The following is a 20,337-nucleotide window of genomic DNA, read 5'->3' as shown; positions in this document are numbered from 1 at the left end:
GCTGAAGTTCAAATTGGTACTGGGAAAAAATACCCCAGTAAAATATTTCTTATTTTCGTAAAGATTATTTGCTATAGTAATAAATACAACCTAATTACGAAATTAAGTAGACTAAATTTGACAAAATTTTGTAATAAAATATATTTATTTTATTGATAAATAATGATTATGTATATACAAATTTAATAATTTAGAATAATAATTATATTAATTAACATCGAATATTGAAGGAAATCGCTCTTCGGTATTCCTTGCAAAGTTTCTTTAACCGAACGCATTCCATTTTTTTAATCAATACCCAGATTGATGAGTGTTTATTCCCAATTAGATTAGAAAAACGATGATTCCAACCGCATTGATTATATGTGTGTTCTTCACCGGATAGAGTGCTCTGATTTACGTTCCAAGTTTCTGGAGGAAATCGAGGCTCAATTCGACGTGTTTGGAATTGAGAATTGCTTCTTGTGACAAATTCTATAAATATGAAAAAAAAAATCCGGGGGTTTATTTTCGGGGTTTTATTCCTGGGGGTTTATTTTCCGGGGGTATTTTTTCCTGGGTTTTATTCCGGGGTTTTTTTCCTATTACCGTTTTAATTAAATATATAGATATAAAAATTATTTTAAAAAAAAACTGTATTCTTATAACATTTTTGATATTTTATTTGATTAGTTTAAGAATATTTGTACTTCTTAACATAACATCAATTAATTCTCATATTATGTATACAGCAAATACAAAAAAATCTACTACTAATACTAGAAGTAATTTCATTAAAAAATTAGCAATGGACCTTATTTTAGAAAATTAAATTATAATTATCCTCATCATCTTTAATCTAAGCTTAAGAAATAAAAATAACTAAATATTATAACAAGTTTAAGGTTATTTTTACCTTATATCAAAATATTAAATCAAAATAATGAATTTAACTGGAGATATATACATTAGAAATTGGTGTCTATTAAATAAAACCTACCAGAGTACTTGTACTAACGTCAATTTTTTCACCTAAGTATTGAGGGTTAAAAAATTATTTCCTCACTGAATAACACATAATAGTAGAAATTTTTACTATGATGAGCAAAATCAGTTAAAGGAATTTCTGATAGCAGTAGTAGGAAGCTGCGATGTTAATTGAAATTTATTGAAATAGTTCTTTATTGAAGATTGTTTTTTCATCTATAATTCTAAAATATTCACACAGCTGTTTTGATAAATTTACAAACACAATGATAAAATTATGAACAAAATGATGTTGACTTATTATTGGACAAAAATACACAGGATAGAAAGAAATTTACATACTAAACATGTTTTTCGAATAAATATTTAAAATATATTTTAAAAATATAAAAATAATCAATTACTGTCTAATTATTATTTATATATTAAAAACATTAAAATGCTAAAAAAAAAATTGCGGAAGAAATAAAAAAATTGCGATATATTTTTGCGGGAGATTTCCAATTGCGGTAGTTTTGCAAAAGTAAGATGTCTGCGTGTAAACTAAAAAATTACAGGAGTCTCCCGTTGATGGGGGGAGACATGGCAACCCTGATCGTGAATGAAAATAATCGTGATGTGAAAACTTTAAAAAAATTTATTTAAAAAAAAAATCATATGAAAATAACCTAACTAAAAAAGTGCGCAATATTTCTCAACACGATCAGCTTTTGTCCAAATGCAACGGAGCTACCCCATCTAATTTTAAAAAATTATCAAAATATTGGCACAGCACGTTTCTTAAATTTTTGATGGCTTTATTATTAGATGCCAACTTCTATAATTTGAGCGTTTTATTATTAAGTAAAAGTCGTGCTTTACTATTTACAACGACATAAAATGACAAGTTTTTCCTGGCAATAAGGCATAGGTCATAAGCCACAAGTCTAAATTTTTTAAATATATTTATGGGTTATTAAATTCTTGGTTGGGTCGAATTATCATAATTTTTGGTAGGATTTTTGGTCGAAAAAATAAGCCAGACCCAACCTATTCAAATGGGCCGATCTGTTTTTTTCTAATCTGAAAATATTGCATATTATTTTTATTTTACTTTAGCAACTCGAGTCGCGAAATGCAGTTTTAATTATGAATCTTTACTGTAAACTTAAGGAAATAGTTTAATATTAACATCGAAATGATTATATTAATTCTCTTTAGTATCTTTTTTTTTAAAATTCAACCCAAACTTCTTTGAAAATTCATCCCAATATATTAAACTTTTAAGCAAATTTCAAATACCTCTTTTATATCTCTTCTTTTACAATTCATCTCAATATATTAAACTTTTACCCAAATTTCAAACACATATTTTGTATCTCTCCTTTTTAAATTCATCTCAATATATCAAACTTTTATGCAAATTTCTAACACCTCTTTTGTACATCTCAATATTTTAAACTTTTACGCAAATTTCTAACATCTCTTTTGTATTTCTCCTTTTAAAATTCAACCCATGTATAGATATTCCAGCTCAATCCTTCCTCGATTTCCCCGATATCTCCCCAATGACCTCCCCTATTTCTCCCCAATGAGTCCCCCGATTTTTTAATTTTTCCTTTAAAATCCCCCACCCCCTCCCGCCATTTCTCCCCAAGAATTCTCTCCGATTATTCCCCTAAAATCCCCCCTGCTCACAAATACAGTTTTTTTTAATTCATTTAAATCTAAAAAAATAAATAATTCTCCACTTCTTATATTATAAATTTCTACACAATAGTCTATATATGTCATATCTCTTTTTTTTATACCCCAAAATTTTAAGTTAATTTAATAGTCTCATAAATCAACTTTTAAATTAATTTTTCTTTCATTTCGAATATATATTTTAGATATTCGTCAACTCATTTTAAAAAAAATTTATGCACAATAAAATTAAAACATCATCTTTTCTATTCCCCCTTATTTAACCCTATGTTCATTAATTTTTAAAAAAAAATTATACAACACACTAATTCTACTCAATTAACCAAAAATGCTTTCCAAATTATTTTTTTTTCTCATCAAAAATTATTACTTTTATTAACCATTTCAATTCCCTTTTATTCCTTCACTTTTTTATTAAAAAATATTATTCTACACTTTCAGACTTTACCCAAACTCTTGAAATACTGAAAAAAATCAAAATTAATTTTACACACATATACTTATTTTAAGTACTAAAGTTTTTAAAATGACTGGGGTCTGCATAGTCCCACCTTTGCAATGAAGGATAAATTTCTTTTTTTTCAAAATCATGTTCTTGAAAATTTTATATAAATATATAGTGATGTTAAGCGGCTCAATTTAAGTCGATTTTTAAAAATGGCTATATTTAATAAAGAAAAAAACTAAATATATTTGAAAGAAGAAATAAAATTAAAATTATGATTATAATAAATGGGGTATTTATAATTTTTTTAAGGAAACTGAATTGAAAAAAATAACGATTTTTACCAGGAAAATATCACTCTACCTTTTCAGATTCTTAAAAAGATAGAGGCCCAAATTTAGAAGGATTTTTATAAATTAACGCCTTAATGGTAAGGGATTTTCTTCGGCAAGCGCCTGAAGATTGAGCCGAGTTAGCCTGTATCTAGACATTACCAAATTATAGCAATTACACAAACAATATAAAAATTGTGAATCCCCCCCCCCCTAAATAAAATCGATTCAAAAGCATATTAAATATCCCATTCAAGCTCAATCTTGCCGAATTTAGGAACTAATGTTATCAAATGTATTTGTCTAAGATACATTTCTAAAATTAAAAAAAAATCAATACGTGTTTAAAAAATAGAGAAGAAATTAAACAAATCCGGCCATAAAGTTCGTATCTAATTCTGAACTAGGATGTTATAGCTGGAAATAATCGCTCGGCTAACCAACATAATAACTCATTTTAATCCTTTTTTTTGGTATTTTAGCCATAGGTGGTCGAGTAAAAATTTTTGAGTTGCTTACAGGGTTTTACTATCTAACCACAGAAAATGCCATTGCATTTTTCACTTTCTATACTTTTGGTAAATAATTTTTATTTGAACTATTTGGAATAACATTATTCATCTGAACCCCGAGTCTAAACTACGGGTCTGTACCCCGGGTCTAAACCATGAGTCTAAACCATAGGTCTGAACCTCGAGTATACACAACGTGACTGAACCTAGGGTCTAAACCATGTGTCTGAACCACGGGTCTGAACCCCAGGTCTAAACCAAGGGTCTGTACTCCATGTCTAAACCACGAGTCTGAACCCCGAGTCTAAACCATGGGTCTGAACCCTTAGTTTAACGGGTGTGGACCCCGGGTTAAAACCACGGGTCTGGAGCTGGACCCCGTGTCTGTGTCCCGGGTTTGTGCTCAGAGCATCTTGAGAACGACCAAGAAATATTACAAAACTACCCTCTATCAAAGTAAATATGCTTCTGTTGAAACAAAAGTAATTGTCATCTTTTTCAATGTATGAATTTGTTGTCACATTTTCTACAAATATTTAATAAAAATTAAGACTTAGTTTATTAATAAGTCTCGATGGTGTTCTTTTTCATTGTCATCGTCAGTACATCGATTATTTAAAATAGGGGTGAGAAACCATAGTCAAAGGCCTTTTTAAAATCATTAAATATATCTAAATCTTCTATTAAAAGATCCTTTTATTGGAATAGCTAACGGTTGGCCAAAATGCAGATTTGTTTGAATTAAAAAAATTTTTTAAGAGAATAATTTTTTTGTGCCTCCTCCTGCCCTGCCACGATAATTTTATTCTGTTAAGGAATAAATTTATTTTAAAAAAATTATAAATAATCAAATCATAATTCAAATTAATATCTTTTTACAGTCTCAATTAGTGACCATGCTTGAGACAAAATTTTTTGAACCGACCTGACCAATAGGAAAAAAAACATTCCAACCCAAGTTCTTTTTTAAATTCTAAAAAATAATCACAAAATCTCGACCAAACCCACCGAGTTTGCAGACCTATAATTTTATTCATTTTAATACTAAAATGGTTAAATAATGATGAGAAACAAACTGGAATTAGAAACAACTGTTGGATCAATAGCCGCGTTCCATTCATGTTCCATAATTTTCCCTAAGTTCCATTCCCGAAATGTGTTTGGAAAGTATGGCTATTGACCAAATTCAGTCAATTATTCAATTATATTTCCAAAGCCGTAACTATGACAGGAAAGGGGGAAGGGCATTGGAATTTTTTTTTAAACATAATATTGCAAAATTGTTTTTTATAGCGTTTTAAGCTAAAAAGATTACAGAATTAATTTAACGAAATAAGAAATTTTCTGAAAAAATGCCATCCTCCTCATCCAACTGTTTCTCAGGAAAACGTTCTTATTTACAGTCCTATATGTAGTCGAAAAAAATAAAAATATTTTTAAATTTCTTATCTTGCTAAAATTTATTCAAGCCATGAAAATTTTCAAAAAGGTTTTAAGATCTGGCCCGACCAGTAAGCCAAGTTCGGCCTGCAAAAAATTTTTCCCAAATTGTCAAGTCCGGGCCTTATTAATTTTTTCATGTGAAGGTTTGCCTATTTCTAAGTTTTAAAATTTTTTGTGAACATCAAGGCTGGTCCATAAAAATATTTTGCACAATATAATTAAATAATATAAATAATACATAGTATAAAATAAACAGAAAATATTCATGTAATCGTAATATATTTTTAAAAAAATCTTGTTCTTCACTTCTAGCTTGCGCACAAGTTATGATTCCACATATTTCGCTAGGTTAGAAAACTTATGCTTATTCAGTTTATTTAGACAGATTTTATTTCATCATTTTCCGAATCCCTAAATTTATCGAATAAAGTAAAAATGATGAACGTTTACATGATGTTTCTAAATTATCCCAAATTCTTCCAACTAGGCACGGTGCTAATATCAATGGGTTTTCGGTTGTCATAAAGTGTGGGAGCTTGTAAGATAATACCACAAGTGCCCAAAACGCAAGATATGGTAAAAATCCATAGAAAAAGTCGATCGAGGACCATTGCTATATATTTCCAGTCTTCTTTGATCTTTAGATTAATACAAAAAATATTTATTAGTATATTTCTATAGTATTAATTTCATCTTGAAAATAAAATATTCTTAGTTTATTTTTTTAAGTGATCAGATCACAAGAAAAAATAAAATAAACTACAATTAAAGTTTTCGCTGGTGCAAATTTAGGATAAAATATAAAAGTTTTAAAATTTTAATTTCCATTACTATATTTTCATATAGTTGTGTAGCTATCTTTATTGATATTAAAAAAAATAATTATTATAATTATTCGAATAAATTATTTATTCACATTCAAACGAATTGATTAATTTACTATTCCTATTTAATTATTATCTGAATTATTCGATTCTTACTTATATATTTATATAAAAGGAAGAAAAAATTTTATATTTTAATTTTGGCTTGTGATAGATGAAAATGACGAGAAACTTTAAAGAATATAGTATAAAGGGAAAATAATAAATTATATTTATAAACAATTGTTATTCTGTTATACCTGTTGGCATTCATCTTCATGCCTTAAATGCTCGGCTATAAAGTGTATTCCTTCTATAGCTAATTCGACTTCAGAATTGGGATATTTGTCGAAATCAAAGCTTTCATCGAAGGAGGAAATTTTTGGGCCCAGGCTTTCATCTTTTGACAATTGGGGTCTTTAAAAAATAAATGTTTTACTATTAATAAGCTTTTTGAGTATTAACTTTCTCATAAGTTATATAATATATGTTAGGGTCAATGTGTTTTCTCTATAAACGTGTTATTTTTTTCAAAATTAAATCATTTATTGTTTTTTAATTTTAAAATTTGATTTAAGTAAATGTATTTCAGCAGGTTTAGAATGTTTATTTACCCTTTATAAGTATTATTTTGCTCTGAACTGTTAAATCATTTCTAATTTATATTTTAAAATATATTTATATAATTAGAGTAATTCAAAAGTTACCTATAAAATTGCTGAAATTTACAGTTGTGGTATACATTTGTGGTAAAATCAGATTTTTATAAATTTAAAAATCTCCCTCAATAAAATATTTAAAATTGAGAGATTCCAAATTCCCGGTGGATTTCTAAACCCTATTATGATGTATAATTATTATATATAGATTTTTTTTTACAAATAAGGCATTATAGATAACATTCTTAAAAGATACTTTTATGCACTTATACTCCATTAGGTCTCTATAACCAAAAATAATAAAATAATCAAAAATATTGACTCTTTTGTTGTTACTTTTGGTGCTCGCTTTTCATTTGCTCCTAATTTTTTTTTTTTTAAATTTAATTTTTTTGGTTCGACAAAGATTTTATTACTTTTTGAAATAAGATCGATTTCTATATTATATATTTAAAAAAAATTAAGTAATTGATTTCAATTTATTACTCTTTGGCGGACCTTTCCGATTTTTATCTAAATTTTTTTTAGTAAAAAATCTTTTTCAAGATTGTTTTTTAATTTAGTATTCTTTCAAGACTAAAATTGAACTAATTAAGAAAAATTCACTTTTAATTTGGAAATGAACCATAACTTTTTGATTGGTCTAAAAATTATTACAACTATAAAATTTGATATAAATAACATTAAAATTATCAAAGAAAAAAATACTTATCAATTTTTATTAGAAAATAAATATTATATTTTTAAAAATAAAACTATCGAAATTAGTAGATTAAATTATTCGCCCTATTTTCTAATATAATAATTTTTGGATTAATTTTGTTTTTTAATGCTTTGTCATCCTTTTGGGTTTTTTGTTTTGATTTTTTTTTGTTCTGCCTTTGGTTAATAACAATTTTTTGCTAGAGCCTTCTTTACTACGATTGTTAAAAAGCCGGATTCGGGTAGATTTATAAAAACGTCCCGATAAGATTTTAGTCAAAATAATATTATGCAAGCCTCGAGATTTGCCAAATAAAGGTCCAAACCTTTCTGCCATCTATGAGCAAAATCTCCAGGCTTGCATAATATTATTTTGGTTAAAATCTTAATTGGGTCGTTTTTAAAAATTCTACTCTCTACATTTTATTTTTTATCATTTGATATATTATATTTCTTTAAACCAAAAATTGAATCAAAAAGTATAAATTTTTATAAGTCAACGAACTAAACCGTATCCCAAAAATTAATGATATGATGGATCAGAATTTACAGAGATTATAAAAATCGAAATAAATAAGCCCTCTGACCTCCCATATGCAGATTTATTTGCCTCCATTATTTTTATAGTTTGTATTTATTGTACCATACTAAAAGCCATTTACTAAAATGGAAGGTAGAAATTTCATAGAATTTCATCTTAACTTAAATATTCTGCTTTTAAAATTTTTTAATTGCTTTTAGTTAATTTTTTGGTGGGAAATTAGCAGTACTTTATTTATTTTTTGTCAATATCACATCTTCTAATTCTGCTGCCAACCGGATTAAAGCCCTTAATATTGGCATATTTTTTTATAATTATAATGCCTTAAGGTTTTGCCACCATGCGATGATACAGTGTTAGTAGAGCACATTAAACAACATTTAAAAAAATTATTTTATAAAGTACTTATTTAAGTTTAGTAATCAAGTTATAATGTTATAAAATCCTTTTCAACCTGTTTCTAAAGCCACCATAACCATATTTATAAAACTCATTCGGATCTCCTCCTATACTTTCACCGTGTTCATCAGTCGTTCTCATGTAACTCGTATCATCATCTATATAACGTCTAGTGTTTGGTCTATATTTGTTATCCCCGAACATATTGAGATGGGGGGAGGGGGTAATGAGTCAATTTAAAAAATACTATTGCAAATATAATAAAGGTGCTGCTCTCTATTCTATTAAGGGGGGAGGGAATATCTTCATTGAAATTTTATAGGATTTATTGCAAGTATGCAGATAGTTATTTTTTTATTTAATATATTTTTTTGTCCTATGCAAATTGTTTCTTTTATTATTTTATTTAATTTTTGTACTGATGCAAATAACTTTTATTTATAAAATTAAAATAAGGATAGTTATTATTAGGAAATTAAAATTTTAATAAGTATTGTCTGTAAAAATATTAGTTATATTTTGATAAATATATAATTTTATTTTATAATAGACATGTAAAATATTATATTTATATTTATTATTATTAGAATTAGAATTTAAAAATTGCAAGTGATAATGAATTCAAATTGCAAAAACGAAGATAATATATATACATAGCGAGCGAAAAATATGTTTCGATCGTTTTTTAATAATCTTAATTGATTAATTTTGTAGTTATAATTTAATTTAATTCGTCTACCATTGACTTCAAAACAGGTGTAAAAGAATATTAATAAAAAATATATAACCTAAGAAATATAAGGATCACAACAGAAATCTAATTTAATTAATTTTATAATATTCAATCCGTAAATAAATTTAGGATCAATTTTGGAAAAATAGGCATTTCACAATAATTATAATTTATATTTTCATGAATAAATCTTAAAATTTAAGTATAATTAATTATAATAATAAAAAAAATTAATGGTAAATTAACCTAAATAATATATTTATTTTACCATAAATTTAATTAAAATAATGGGGGGAAACATATTTACTGACAAATCAACAGAGTTGTTAAAGTAGCGCGCTAGTTAGCGCGATCTTTCTTGGTAGCTATAGCTAATGCGCTACTTAGTTACTTTCAAAAAATATAATGAAGGTAAGTATAAACATGAAAATTTAAATATAATATCATAATTAATTATAATTTTTATGATTTATTATTTAATTTTGAAATTGAAATATATTTTCAATTTGTAATTTATATTTTCATTTGTATTTTAAACCTAAATCACGTGTTAATAATTTTAAATGTCATCGCCTATGGATATTCAAATCGTTGAAAGTGATTCAGACAATGATATTTGAAATTTTTTTTAAAATAAATATAAAAACCAAAACTGGCTTCAAATTTGTTTAAAATGTAAAAAAAAATTTCCTCAAATCAATCCAGTTATAACCTCAAGAAACACTTAAAGGTAAATTGTCATTTTTACACACTAATAGTATTTATTTTATAAGACTGTTCATGCCAATAGTTTTAAGGAAATGGAGAAACATCTAAATAATTTTGGCATAGCGACTCTACAACCAAAAAGACTAATTCAATTCAAACTAAATTAATTAATAATACAAATGCCAATATTTCTCAGAAATTGGCTGATAAAGTTATTGTTGATTTTATAATTGATACAGTACAGCCAATGTCATTGGTTGATAATCCATCATTTACCATGATGATAAAACTCTATCCCCTTGTACAACAATTTTATGTCGCCAGACACTAATGAATAAAATAGCAGATAACTTTAAAGTGATGAAAGATGCTCTAATAGTAGAGTTATCAGAGATAATCTTTTCTAACACATTGCTAACATAGTTTAATTGATCTTAAATTATTTCCTCACACTCCATTTTAAATTTGTATTTTCTCATTCTCAGAAATAGACTAAGGAATTGCATTTTTACTCAGATCAGAGTCACATCAACAACACATATAAGAAATATTCTATTGATTTTTATTATAATTAAAATAAATTTGGAATGCAAGCAAAATATAAAGTATGAAATATAATAAGTTAGAATTCAGATTTAGCAAAATTATAATTGTCATGAATAAACAGTATTTTATCGAGATTTGTGGGACATAAAGAAGTCCTTTTAGCATTGAGTATTAATCCAGCAATGGAAAAATTTTTTTCGCTGGGTGTACTGGTTGGGTATACAAAGAACCATCCTAGCTAAATTAGCAAGCATAGGAAGTTCCAGTCGCTTTTTCTTCCAAAAGATTAATGCATTCTTTTCTGGGATATTGTTTTAGCTGAGCAAAATATGACATTCTTGTTCTAGATTACTAATATTGTTATAATCATTACTTGGAAGGGAATGTTTATGAGCTAATTTAGCTATATAAGAGCTTTATGTTTAACCATTATCCTCAACTTGAATTTCACTCTGTGTATTTCTATCATGCTCTAAAGTTTTGTCGAATTAAAAATTGCAATGTTGTCGTAGAATTCGAATTTAAATATTCTCAAACAACTTTAAGATTTTGAAATCTGGGATCAAGTAGAGTTGCTAATATCTAATGTTTAATATATAATTATATTAATAAAAATATAAAATAACTTGAAGTTCAGTAATGGGAAACCTATGTGTTGTAGCTGTTGAAAAAAAAAAGAAATAAATTTAATATAATACATCAAATGTCAGTTATTTTCTGACAGGGGAATTAATTTTCCTGGTGGATGGGAGAAAAACGAAATGATCACATGGGTTGTTTTTAGAAAAGAACAATAAAAGTTTCTTTGTTTGCGATTTGAAGTGAAGAAGACATGATATTGGATGAAGACGGGATTGATTGGGAAGATTTAATATGTTTATGAAATATAATGTTATATGTTTTGACAAATAAAGAGGATTTGTAGTAATGTTTATTATATTTATTTAATATTATTAAAAGGATCGTTTTGGATTGTTAAGTTATATTTTTGAGAGTAAGGGGCTTTTTTTTCAATACTATGGTCAAGCTTTTTTTCAAATTTTCTTTTAAGCATATAATATCTGAGCAATCAGATATATTGATTTGTATATGAGCTTCTATTTCACTGCGAAATAATAACCCTAAGTTTATTGTCGATCCTTTTTAGGAGGAAAGAAATTCCACCGACTCTCGGAATGGATTTAATACTGCGTAAAGCTCATCAATCATATCCCATTCATTATTAAAAAGTTTTAAAGATTGTTTTCCTATTTTATTTAGAACATTATTTATAGGAATTTTGTCTACACTGCGAACACTTTCTAGCATAATTAATATGCTATGCCAGCGGGTAGGGCAATTTAATTTAAAAGTTTTGCATTAATTAGATTGGTTGGTGAAATGCCATTTCTATTATCCGATTCATCAGACATATTAAAATGGTCATCAAGGTATGGATCAGAATCATCAATATCCAAGATATTACCTGTCTCATAAATTGACTGCAGACATTTATATGTTCACCTCAATTTCACATTCTAAATCAGCTACTCGATATCTAAGGGCTGAAATAATTTCTCTAATTTTTTTAATGAGAATATCAATTTTGGTAACTTTTTTTATGCCATCAACTGTAACCAAATTATGAAGTCCATGCCCTAAGCATAAATGATGCTCATAATCCCTAATCTGACGCTTCTTTTAACATTGGCCCCAGCTACCATTTGTATTATTTTGGCTTTTAAATGGAACTCCTCTTCAATACTATCAATCTCAGATAATATTGTTTCCCCAGTATGCTTTTGAGTCACTTTCCAGTTGCTAAAGTAAAATATTTTAAATAAAAATTTCCATTTAAATGATGAAGACTAAATGTGATATAATTTCGACGCTTGAAATGATCGGTTCATAAATCAAAAGTGATACAACAAAATTTTGGTCCAGAATCAATCAGATTTAAAACATTGGCCTTTATAGACAAATAAACATCGTCTAGTGCACCCCGACTAATGGTTGTCCTATTTGGCAATTATCTTATATTTCTATTTTTTAGGCAATTTATTTTTTAATAATCATTTTATATAAATTTTAAACCTTTAGAAAATCTGTGATTCCTTTATTGTTTATAGAATCAAATGGTATTAACTCTAATCAGCACAAAACATAATTTCGCCCTATTAGATTTGATATTTATTTTAAACATTAAAAAGATATTTAAAAAACATCAAAATAATTAGAGCTGGAATGAAACAAATTATAAATTAGATTTAGTTTTAACTTTAAAAATAAAGCTTTACATAATTAATTTAATAAATTATATATTAAGTTAAGCTTATACTTTAAAAAGATATTTAAAAACAAAATAATTAGAGCTGGAATGAAAAAAATTATAAATTTGATTTAGTTTTAACTTTCTAAAATAAAGATTTAAACAGTTAATTTAATAAATTATATATTAAGTAATACTTTATAAAGATATTTAAAAAACATCAAAATAATTAGAGCTGGAATGAAATAAATTATAAATTTGATTTAGTTTTAACTTATAAAATAAAGTTTTACATAATTAATTTAATAAATTATATATAAAGTTTATACATTAAAAAGACATTTAAAAAACATAATAATTAGAGTTGGAATGAAAGAAATTATGAATTTGATTTAGTACTAACTTTTAAAATAAAGTTTTACATAATTAATTTATTAAATTATATATTAAGTTTATAATATTTATTCTATCCTAATTTCACCAGAAGACAAATTTATTTAAGATTAGATTAAAAAGATCTCAAAATAGAGCTGGCAATAAATAAACTAGAACTTTCAAAATAAAGCTTAATAAAATTAATTTAACAAACCAGTTAAAAATTTTAAATGAATAATAATAATAAACAATAATACTAACCTAAAAGCCATTTATCTTTTATATTGTTGCTGCATTTTGGTGTTGGCTTTAAAAACATCTTTAGACTTTGAATGGATTTATTATTATTTATTTTTTCTGAAAGTTTGTGATAATTAATTAAGTACCGAGATAGATTACTTGTACTTATATTTTTACTAAAACTTTTTATTTCATAACTAAAATATAAAAAATATATAAATATAAGTCTAAAAAAAAATAAATTATTGTGAAAATGAATTATGTTTATTCGAATCTTCTTCATCTTTTTCCGCCAATTTTAAGCAAGGTTCACAATAAATATAATCAGGCATTATTGTGCTTTTCTTATTTTCATTCTTCAAAATAAGATTTCCAAAGTACCTCGAGACATAACTTGATTCATGATTAGTAGAGAGAGTTGTTATTTTATAATTGTATATAGGGTGGTTTAAAACGTGCAAGTCCATAAAAATAATTAATATGAATTGTTTGTGGAAATAAAATATGAGGTATGAATGAATGTAAATGATATACACTAGTCTATTATATATCGCAATAGAATACAATTTATATTTTAATTTTATTAATGTTAGTATTCAAATTAAAATAATAATAATTTAATATATAAATATAATTAATATGCTTTCTAAAAATTACACACGCCGCGCCGCTACCATAACAAAAAGGCTTTTCCGGCGTGAATAAAAATACCGGTGGCACCGGAGTGAGCCGGCGGCGCACAGGTCTACCCGAAGGACGAGCTTGCAGGTCTTTGAAAAAAAAACATACCTAAGAAGTACAACTTCTGAAAGTAGATTGAATGGTATGGATCTTTTGAATATTCATATGCATTTGACGCCAAGCAAGGATGACATAATTGAAAAATTAGCTCAATCCCAATGAAGATTGTATTTTACATTGTAAATATATAACATAAAAAATACAATTAACTTTTTGTATATTAATTTATATTTTCAACATTTAAATTTTTTATACTTTATATATAAATTTTAAAGGCTCAAAAAATTCTTTCTATTTTGGGTCATTTAAGTGATTCATATGGTAGTTATATTCACTTTAAATTTTATAATTCACATTTATTTTATAGTTTTTCATATGCCGCCAGTTATATCCAATTCACCTTTATTTTATAGTTTTTTATATGCCAGTTTATATATATAATTTTTTTCTAATTCACATTAATATAAAATTGTGTATTAGAAATAGTTATTAGTCCTAATAAATGTATGCTTGATATTTTTAAATAACAATAATATTTCTTAAAAGAATTTATTATCCCCCCGCCCCCCCCTTCACACCAAATTCCTGCGTACGGGCTTACATTTATATGTAAGCAAATGGCAAAATTTTTAAGCTCGGCCCGGTTGGAAATCCAGTCTGGCCACTCCAAATTTGTACCTGCCCTGCCAGTTTTATTTTTTTTTATTAAGAAGGCCATGCAAATATTTAACTACCTAATATTGTAAAATATATTTGATCTTGCAATAATGGTAGATTATTAAATTTAAGTGTCTAAAATATTTTATATGTTTCAATACCAGTCATTTATTTATACAATTACAATATACTATGGACAACTTATAATTATTGAATGGAAATGACTAGGAGTAATAAAAAAAAGATATTTTTGATTGCTGGCACTCTAAAATAGCAAAATACAAAAATATTTAAAATGGTAATTGATTGATAATACACTTTAAAAGAGTTAAAATTTTTAAATTCAGACTGGTTCACATACCTTTTTAATCGATTCAGGTTCGGTTTAGGTTCAATTAACGACGTAATACTTGTGTACAAAGTTCTGTTTGATTCCTTAATTTTTTCCTTCCAAAATTTTCATTCTTTTAAAAAGAAATAAATCAATTTATAAATAGGTTTTAAGGGTAAAAATTTGGTCACAACTTTGGTTGTTTATTTGTACGAAATATTTATAAATAAATATATAATTAAAAATAAGCGAACCCCAAATTATGAATTTTGCGTTTGGGACCGAAACCGTAACCCATCCTCGAACCAGAACCAGAGCCGGAAGAATTGACGGGAGATTTATTAGACTTATTGGATCCATTGCTGGTGTTTTGGTCCCTGGGAGGTCTTCTCATCATCAAAAGCTTTGGTAGAATCTTCAAAAATATCGTTCTAACCCATGGAGACATTTTTTTGTGGGTAGCGGGAGTTCGAAAGTGAACGTTGAGTACTATAACGGTCACAAATATAGAAAGGGTGACTAGGATCATAGTAAACAATAAGTATTTGCCAATCAAGGGAACTACGAGGCTAGTAGGAGGTATGATTTCTGCTAGAAGCAAGAAAAAAACAGTCAGGGATAGAAGTATAGATATACAGAGCGTTATTTTTTCGCCTGTGTCCGAGGGTAAATAGAAGACAAGAACAGCTAGGAAGGATATTCCTGTAATTTCAAATTATATTTTTTTTGTTTTAAATATATTTAATAAGTTTATAGCCGTTGATTAATAAATTTAAAAAATGTAACTTAACTGTTATATTCATTTTACAAAAACGATATAAGATGTAAAATATTTTCAGCATGATCATAATTTTAGTCTAAACATTTGCAGACTAGATACGTATCAAATGTTAAAAAAAGGTATACAAAATAGAGATGATCAGGAGATAATGCAATGAATCTACCTACCTACACATGGAATAATGAGATTAACGGTATAAAACAAAGTTTTCCGTCGAATGGTGATATTAAACGTTATATCAGGGTAAGGTTCCGCGCAACATGGATAATATTTATTTGTTTTACGCGCTGGAACAGCCAATAGGTCCCATTCAACGCTGGGATAATATTCTGAAAGATCTATTCCGTACTCGTAATAATCTTTATCTTTAACCGGAACTTTTGTGGAAACGTTACTAAATTTCACAAGGGACGTGGAGTTTGGATCACCCGATGCAAGGAAAGTAGTTTTTTCGGATGGCGATGACGCTATAGCCATCATATCGATATGAGCTATATCCACCTTTTGATATATCCGTATATAAATTTAGTTTTAAATTTTTTTAAATGGCGCCAAGGAGTAAAGTTGACTTTAATCGTATAATTTTAGTTTGCGCAAGCCAATATTAAATCCTAATTTGTTTGACCATATAATAGTATATGTGCATTTAAATTGGTTTCATAAAACCTCTGCAAATAATTTAAAACCCGACGAAGCTTGAAAAATCAACATTGTTTAAAATTAAGGGTCGAAAGATGTTAGACATTGATTTCTATTAATTTAAAAATACACTAAAACTTTGTTTAATTTGAGATCTTTATACTCCGATTTCCAATTTGAGCAAATAACTTTTGTCTGTGATTAATAAATTAAGCAAAATATCATCATTTTAGATCAATCTAAGAGAAAATGACAGGTTCCCTTAAATATTTAAATTATATACATATTTTGGTTGCATCAATGCAGCTTTTGGTAAAGACGTTAAGCTAGTATATATACTTGATAGCCATCATAAGTCCAGGACCCAAATTTCATGCTACAAAGTTGTTGATCAAAGGGGAAATATTCCACATCGATCGGACAATAACTTTTGTATATGGCTGGTGGTTCCCATAATACTCTGCCACTGAAATGCAAGGTTGCTTTCGTCATTAGCGTTATTTCGTAATTGCCATCCGCACTTAATTTTTATTAATTATAAAAAATAGGAGTGAATAAAATAATAGAAACAATATAATAATTTGCTTATGTGTATCTTTAGACTAGTTATGAAAAATTAACAAAAAAAATATCTATATAATAAGCTTGACCAATTACTAAAATAATACGGAAATTTTAAAGGAACAATTATATATAATATTAGTGATTGTCTTATGACCTGAGCAGTATGTGCAATCAGCAAGAATGTGAATATCTTATTAAATTGTCTAAAATTGGAAAATAGAAAAATAATTTTGCTGAGCGCGTTTTTTAAATTTGAAGATCTATGAATTTCTAGACAATTTAGTAATGAACTTGTTATTTTAATTTGTATATGTTAGTGTCGGTAATAGAAACCCACGGAAAGAAACCCTGAAAAAAATACCCCCGGAAAAAATACTCCCAGAAAATAAACCCCCAGGAAAAAAAAACCTGGAAAAAAACTCCCGGATTTTTTTTTCATATTTATAGAATTTGTCACATGAAGCAATTCTCAATTCCAAACACGCCTCGATTGCCTCCAGAAACTTGGAACGTGAATCAGATCACTCTATCCGACAAAGAACGCACAAATAATCAATGCGAAGGTTGGAATCATCATTTTTTTTTCTAATCCAGTTGGAAATAAACACCCATCAATTTGGGTATTGATTAAAAAAAATGGAATGGTGGCTACGGATGAAACCAAACTTGAGTGTAGATAGCTGGACACCAAAATTAAATCGCAGAGCTATAATGCCCAGATTCGGTTAAAGAAACTTTGCAAGGAATACCGTTATGGGGTGCGAAACCTTCCAGATTTTATAAGAGCGATTTCCTTCAATATTCGACATCGATCAATATAATTATTATTTAAATTATTAAATTTGTATATACATAATCATGATTTACCAATAAAATATATATATTTTATTACAAAATTTTGTCAAATTTAGTCTACTTAATATCGTAATTAAGGATGGATTTTGTATTAATTACTATAGCAAATAATCTTTACGAAAATAAGAAATACATGGGTTATTTTACTGGGGTATTTTTTCCCATTACCAATTTGAACTTCAGCATTTTATCTTGTTAAAGCGAGTAATCTTTAAATGATGAATTAGGGCCTAAAAAAATTTAGCTTATTAATATATTATATTTTTATAATAATATTTTTTTCTAAAATACTAATTTGTATATACATTATAAATAAAGTATATCCATTATAATCCAAATAAAAATATATCTATATTATTAGGTCTTAAGTAAATTCTATAAATATGGAAAAAAAATCCAGGAGTTTTTTTCCGAAGGTATTTTTCCTGAGGGCTTTTTTCCGGGGGTATATTTCCCTGTTTATTTTCCAGGGGTTTTTTTCCGGGATTCGTTGCGTAAATGTGTTTTTTCCTGCAATGTGTTATTTTTACAACTTTAAATCATTTTTAGAGAGCGTTTTATAAAATTTAAAAATCTGATTATACCGAAAATATATTCCATCATATTTAGAAAACCTATCTTATGAATTGTAGACAATTTTGCTGTTAGCCTTTAAGTCATTTATAATTTATATAAAAATATATGGGAAATTTAATATAAATTATATTAAGTTTGAAAGTTCATGGAAAATTCATAGGATAGGTATTCCCAAACATGACATCCTACATTTCCTTAAAGTTGAAAAAATAACACATTGCCGGAAAAAACACATTGATGCTAACATATATATTAAAATTACACAAAAATTATGCACATTGTCACTAATATAATATATTGCTTTTATATAATAGTCGTTTATTTACTTGTTATATAAAACTATGTCTGGTAACCATATTTTCTCCGATGGTATATGAAGCTTTTCAACGCCTCCGTATTCTTTGGGGTCCCAGACTAATTTGTAGTCAAACCATTCCTTATAGAATTTTAAAAATAATTCAAAATCGTTATTTATTTCCTTATTAAGGTTTGAAGAAATGGCCGTTATCAGAATAAAATCCTTAAATATATATTTTTACCTGTCTGACCCACATATTAGTTGTCATTATTTGGTCTTTTTCGTGCTTTATTATTGTTTTTAAAATAATTATATTTTAATTATATATTAAATGTTTCATAGAGCTTAGTTATTTAAAATGACTATTTTTTAAATATTCAATTAATCATGTAAATGGACTAATGAGGCGGTTATAATAATACTCCATTCCATCTTTGTACAACTCAATTTTTTTTTAATACTGAAATTCAATGGATATAAAGGGAAAAAACTATGCTATTCTCCTTTTCTCCAGCCAGAGAGAATTGTTGAGTAGATTCCATAACCTTTCAAATTAGTAACCTAATTCTTTCATATGGAGAGCATAAATCTTTGGAAAATTGCAAATAATTTTTTTAAAAAAATGTTTAGTTTTTCGTTTAATAGACCTTTTGCTAATGTTTATAGGTAATTTTTAAAAATATTGTATCACTTTGATTATTATAGTGGTCTATCTTCATGATTTCTTTCATTTATTTCCATATTTATATTCAATCCTCAAACCCCTTGAAAATCTGAAGCCCCTGAGAATTTGGAAAATTTTAAAAATTAAAAAAGGTCATAAACAATAAATTAAAAAAAAAATTGAGAACGTTGAGATTGCAAAGACTAGTGACGTCACTGCCCTTTTCTAAATAAAATATTTGCTCAAAGTGGATATTAAACACAATATAAATCAAAATATCTATAATTATTGAAAGTTGTTTTGTTTGTATGAGTTTTACCCATTATAGCGATAGGTAATCTGAAATTCCCCCTATCTTAATTTTTAAAATGATGTTCTCATTTTTTAAAATTAAAGTAAATGTAATTAACAAATTTTTAGTTACCAACTACTATACGAATTTTCCAAAAAAATCACCAAACTAAAATTTCTAAAATTTCCCACTAAATTATTTAAAAAAAAAAAAATTATTTAAGGCGTCCTGAACCAGAGGTCTACAAGGGGCAGGTTTTTAAACCGCCAGTCCACGCTCACTCATACTTTGAACGAGTGTAGACAGGTGGGTTTATGATCATTTAAACATGGAAGGGGATTAATGGGCCGATTAAAAATATTTTTAAAACAATGGGTAAGCTGGCGGGTGAATTTGAAATATATTTACGGGGAAATAAACAGAACGAGTTGATATTTATTAAAAATTATTTTTTTCGTAATATAGAAATAAATTGGCGGGTGGGTAAATTTTTTTAAGAAACTATGGGTGCTAGTGAAAGGGTTAAGTTTTTTAAAACATT

The 20,337-nt window shown here is 26.9% G+C and overlaps 1 protein-coding gene across 7 annotated transcripts in view; it reads right to left on the bottom strand.

Annotated features, from left to right (window-relative positions):
* Positions 1 to 222: 222 nt before the first annotated feature.
* Positions 223 to 20,337, bottom strand: part of LOC135926205 (acetylcholine receptor subunit alpha-like) — a 29,837-nt gene continuing 9,722 nt past the window's right edge. The window contains exons 3-11 of one of the 7 annotated variants that reach the window (XM_065461975.1): positions 19,082 to 19,126; positions 18,869 to 18,978; positions 16,887 to 17,067; positions 16,076 to 16,409; positions 15,382 to 15,829; positions 8,604 to 8,729; positions 6,508 to 6,664; positions 5,835 to 6,022; positions 223 to 474 (exon numbers count right to left, since the gene is read on the bottom strand). In XM_065461975.1, the coding sequence (XP_065318047.1) occupies positions 5,849 to 6,022; positions 6,508 to 6,664; positions 8,604 to 8,729; positions 15,382 to 15,829; positions 16,076 to 16,409; positions 16,887 to 17,067; positions 18,869 to 18,978; positions 19,082 to 19,126 (1,575 nt within the window). In that variant the 3' untranslated portion in view covers positions 223 to 474; positions 5,835 to 5,848. Of the gene's footprint in view, positions 475 to 1,375; positions 1,592 to 5,288; positions 6,023 to 6,507; positions 6,665 to 8,603; positions 8,730 to 15,381; positions 15,830 to 16,075; positions 16,410 to 16,886; positions 17,068 to 18,868; positions 18,979 to 19,081; positions 19,127 to 20,337 lie in introns of those variants that run through there. The other 6 variants (XM_065461973.1, XM_065461972.1, XM_065461974.1 and 3 more) reach the window with 6 other exon arrangements.

This window comes from Gordionus sp. m RMFG-2023, chromosome 3 (assembly GCF_954871325.1).
Source record: "Gordionus sp. m RMFG-2023 chromosome 3, tfGorSpeb1-WG-v2, whole genome shotgun sequence".
Lineage (NCBI taxonomy): Eukaryota > Metazoa > Nematomorpha > Gordioida > Chordodea > Parachordodidae > Gordionus > Gordionus sp. m RMFG-2023.
Note: the sequence above shows the minus strand (reverse complement) of the source record. Positions and strands in the feature narration are given on the sequence as shown.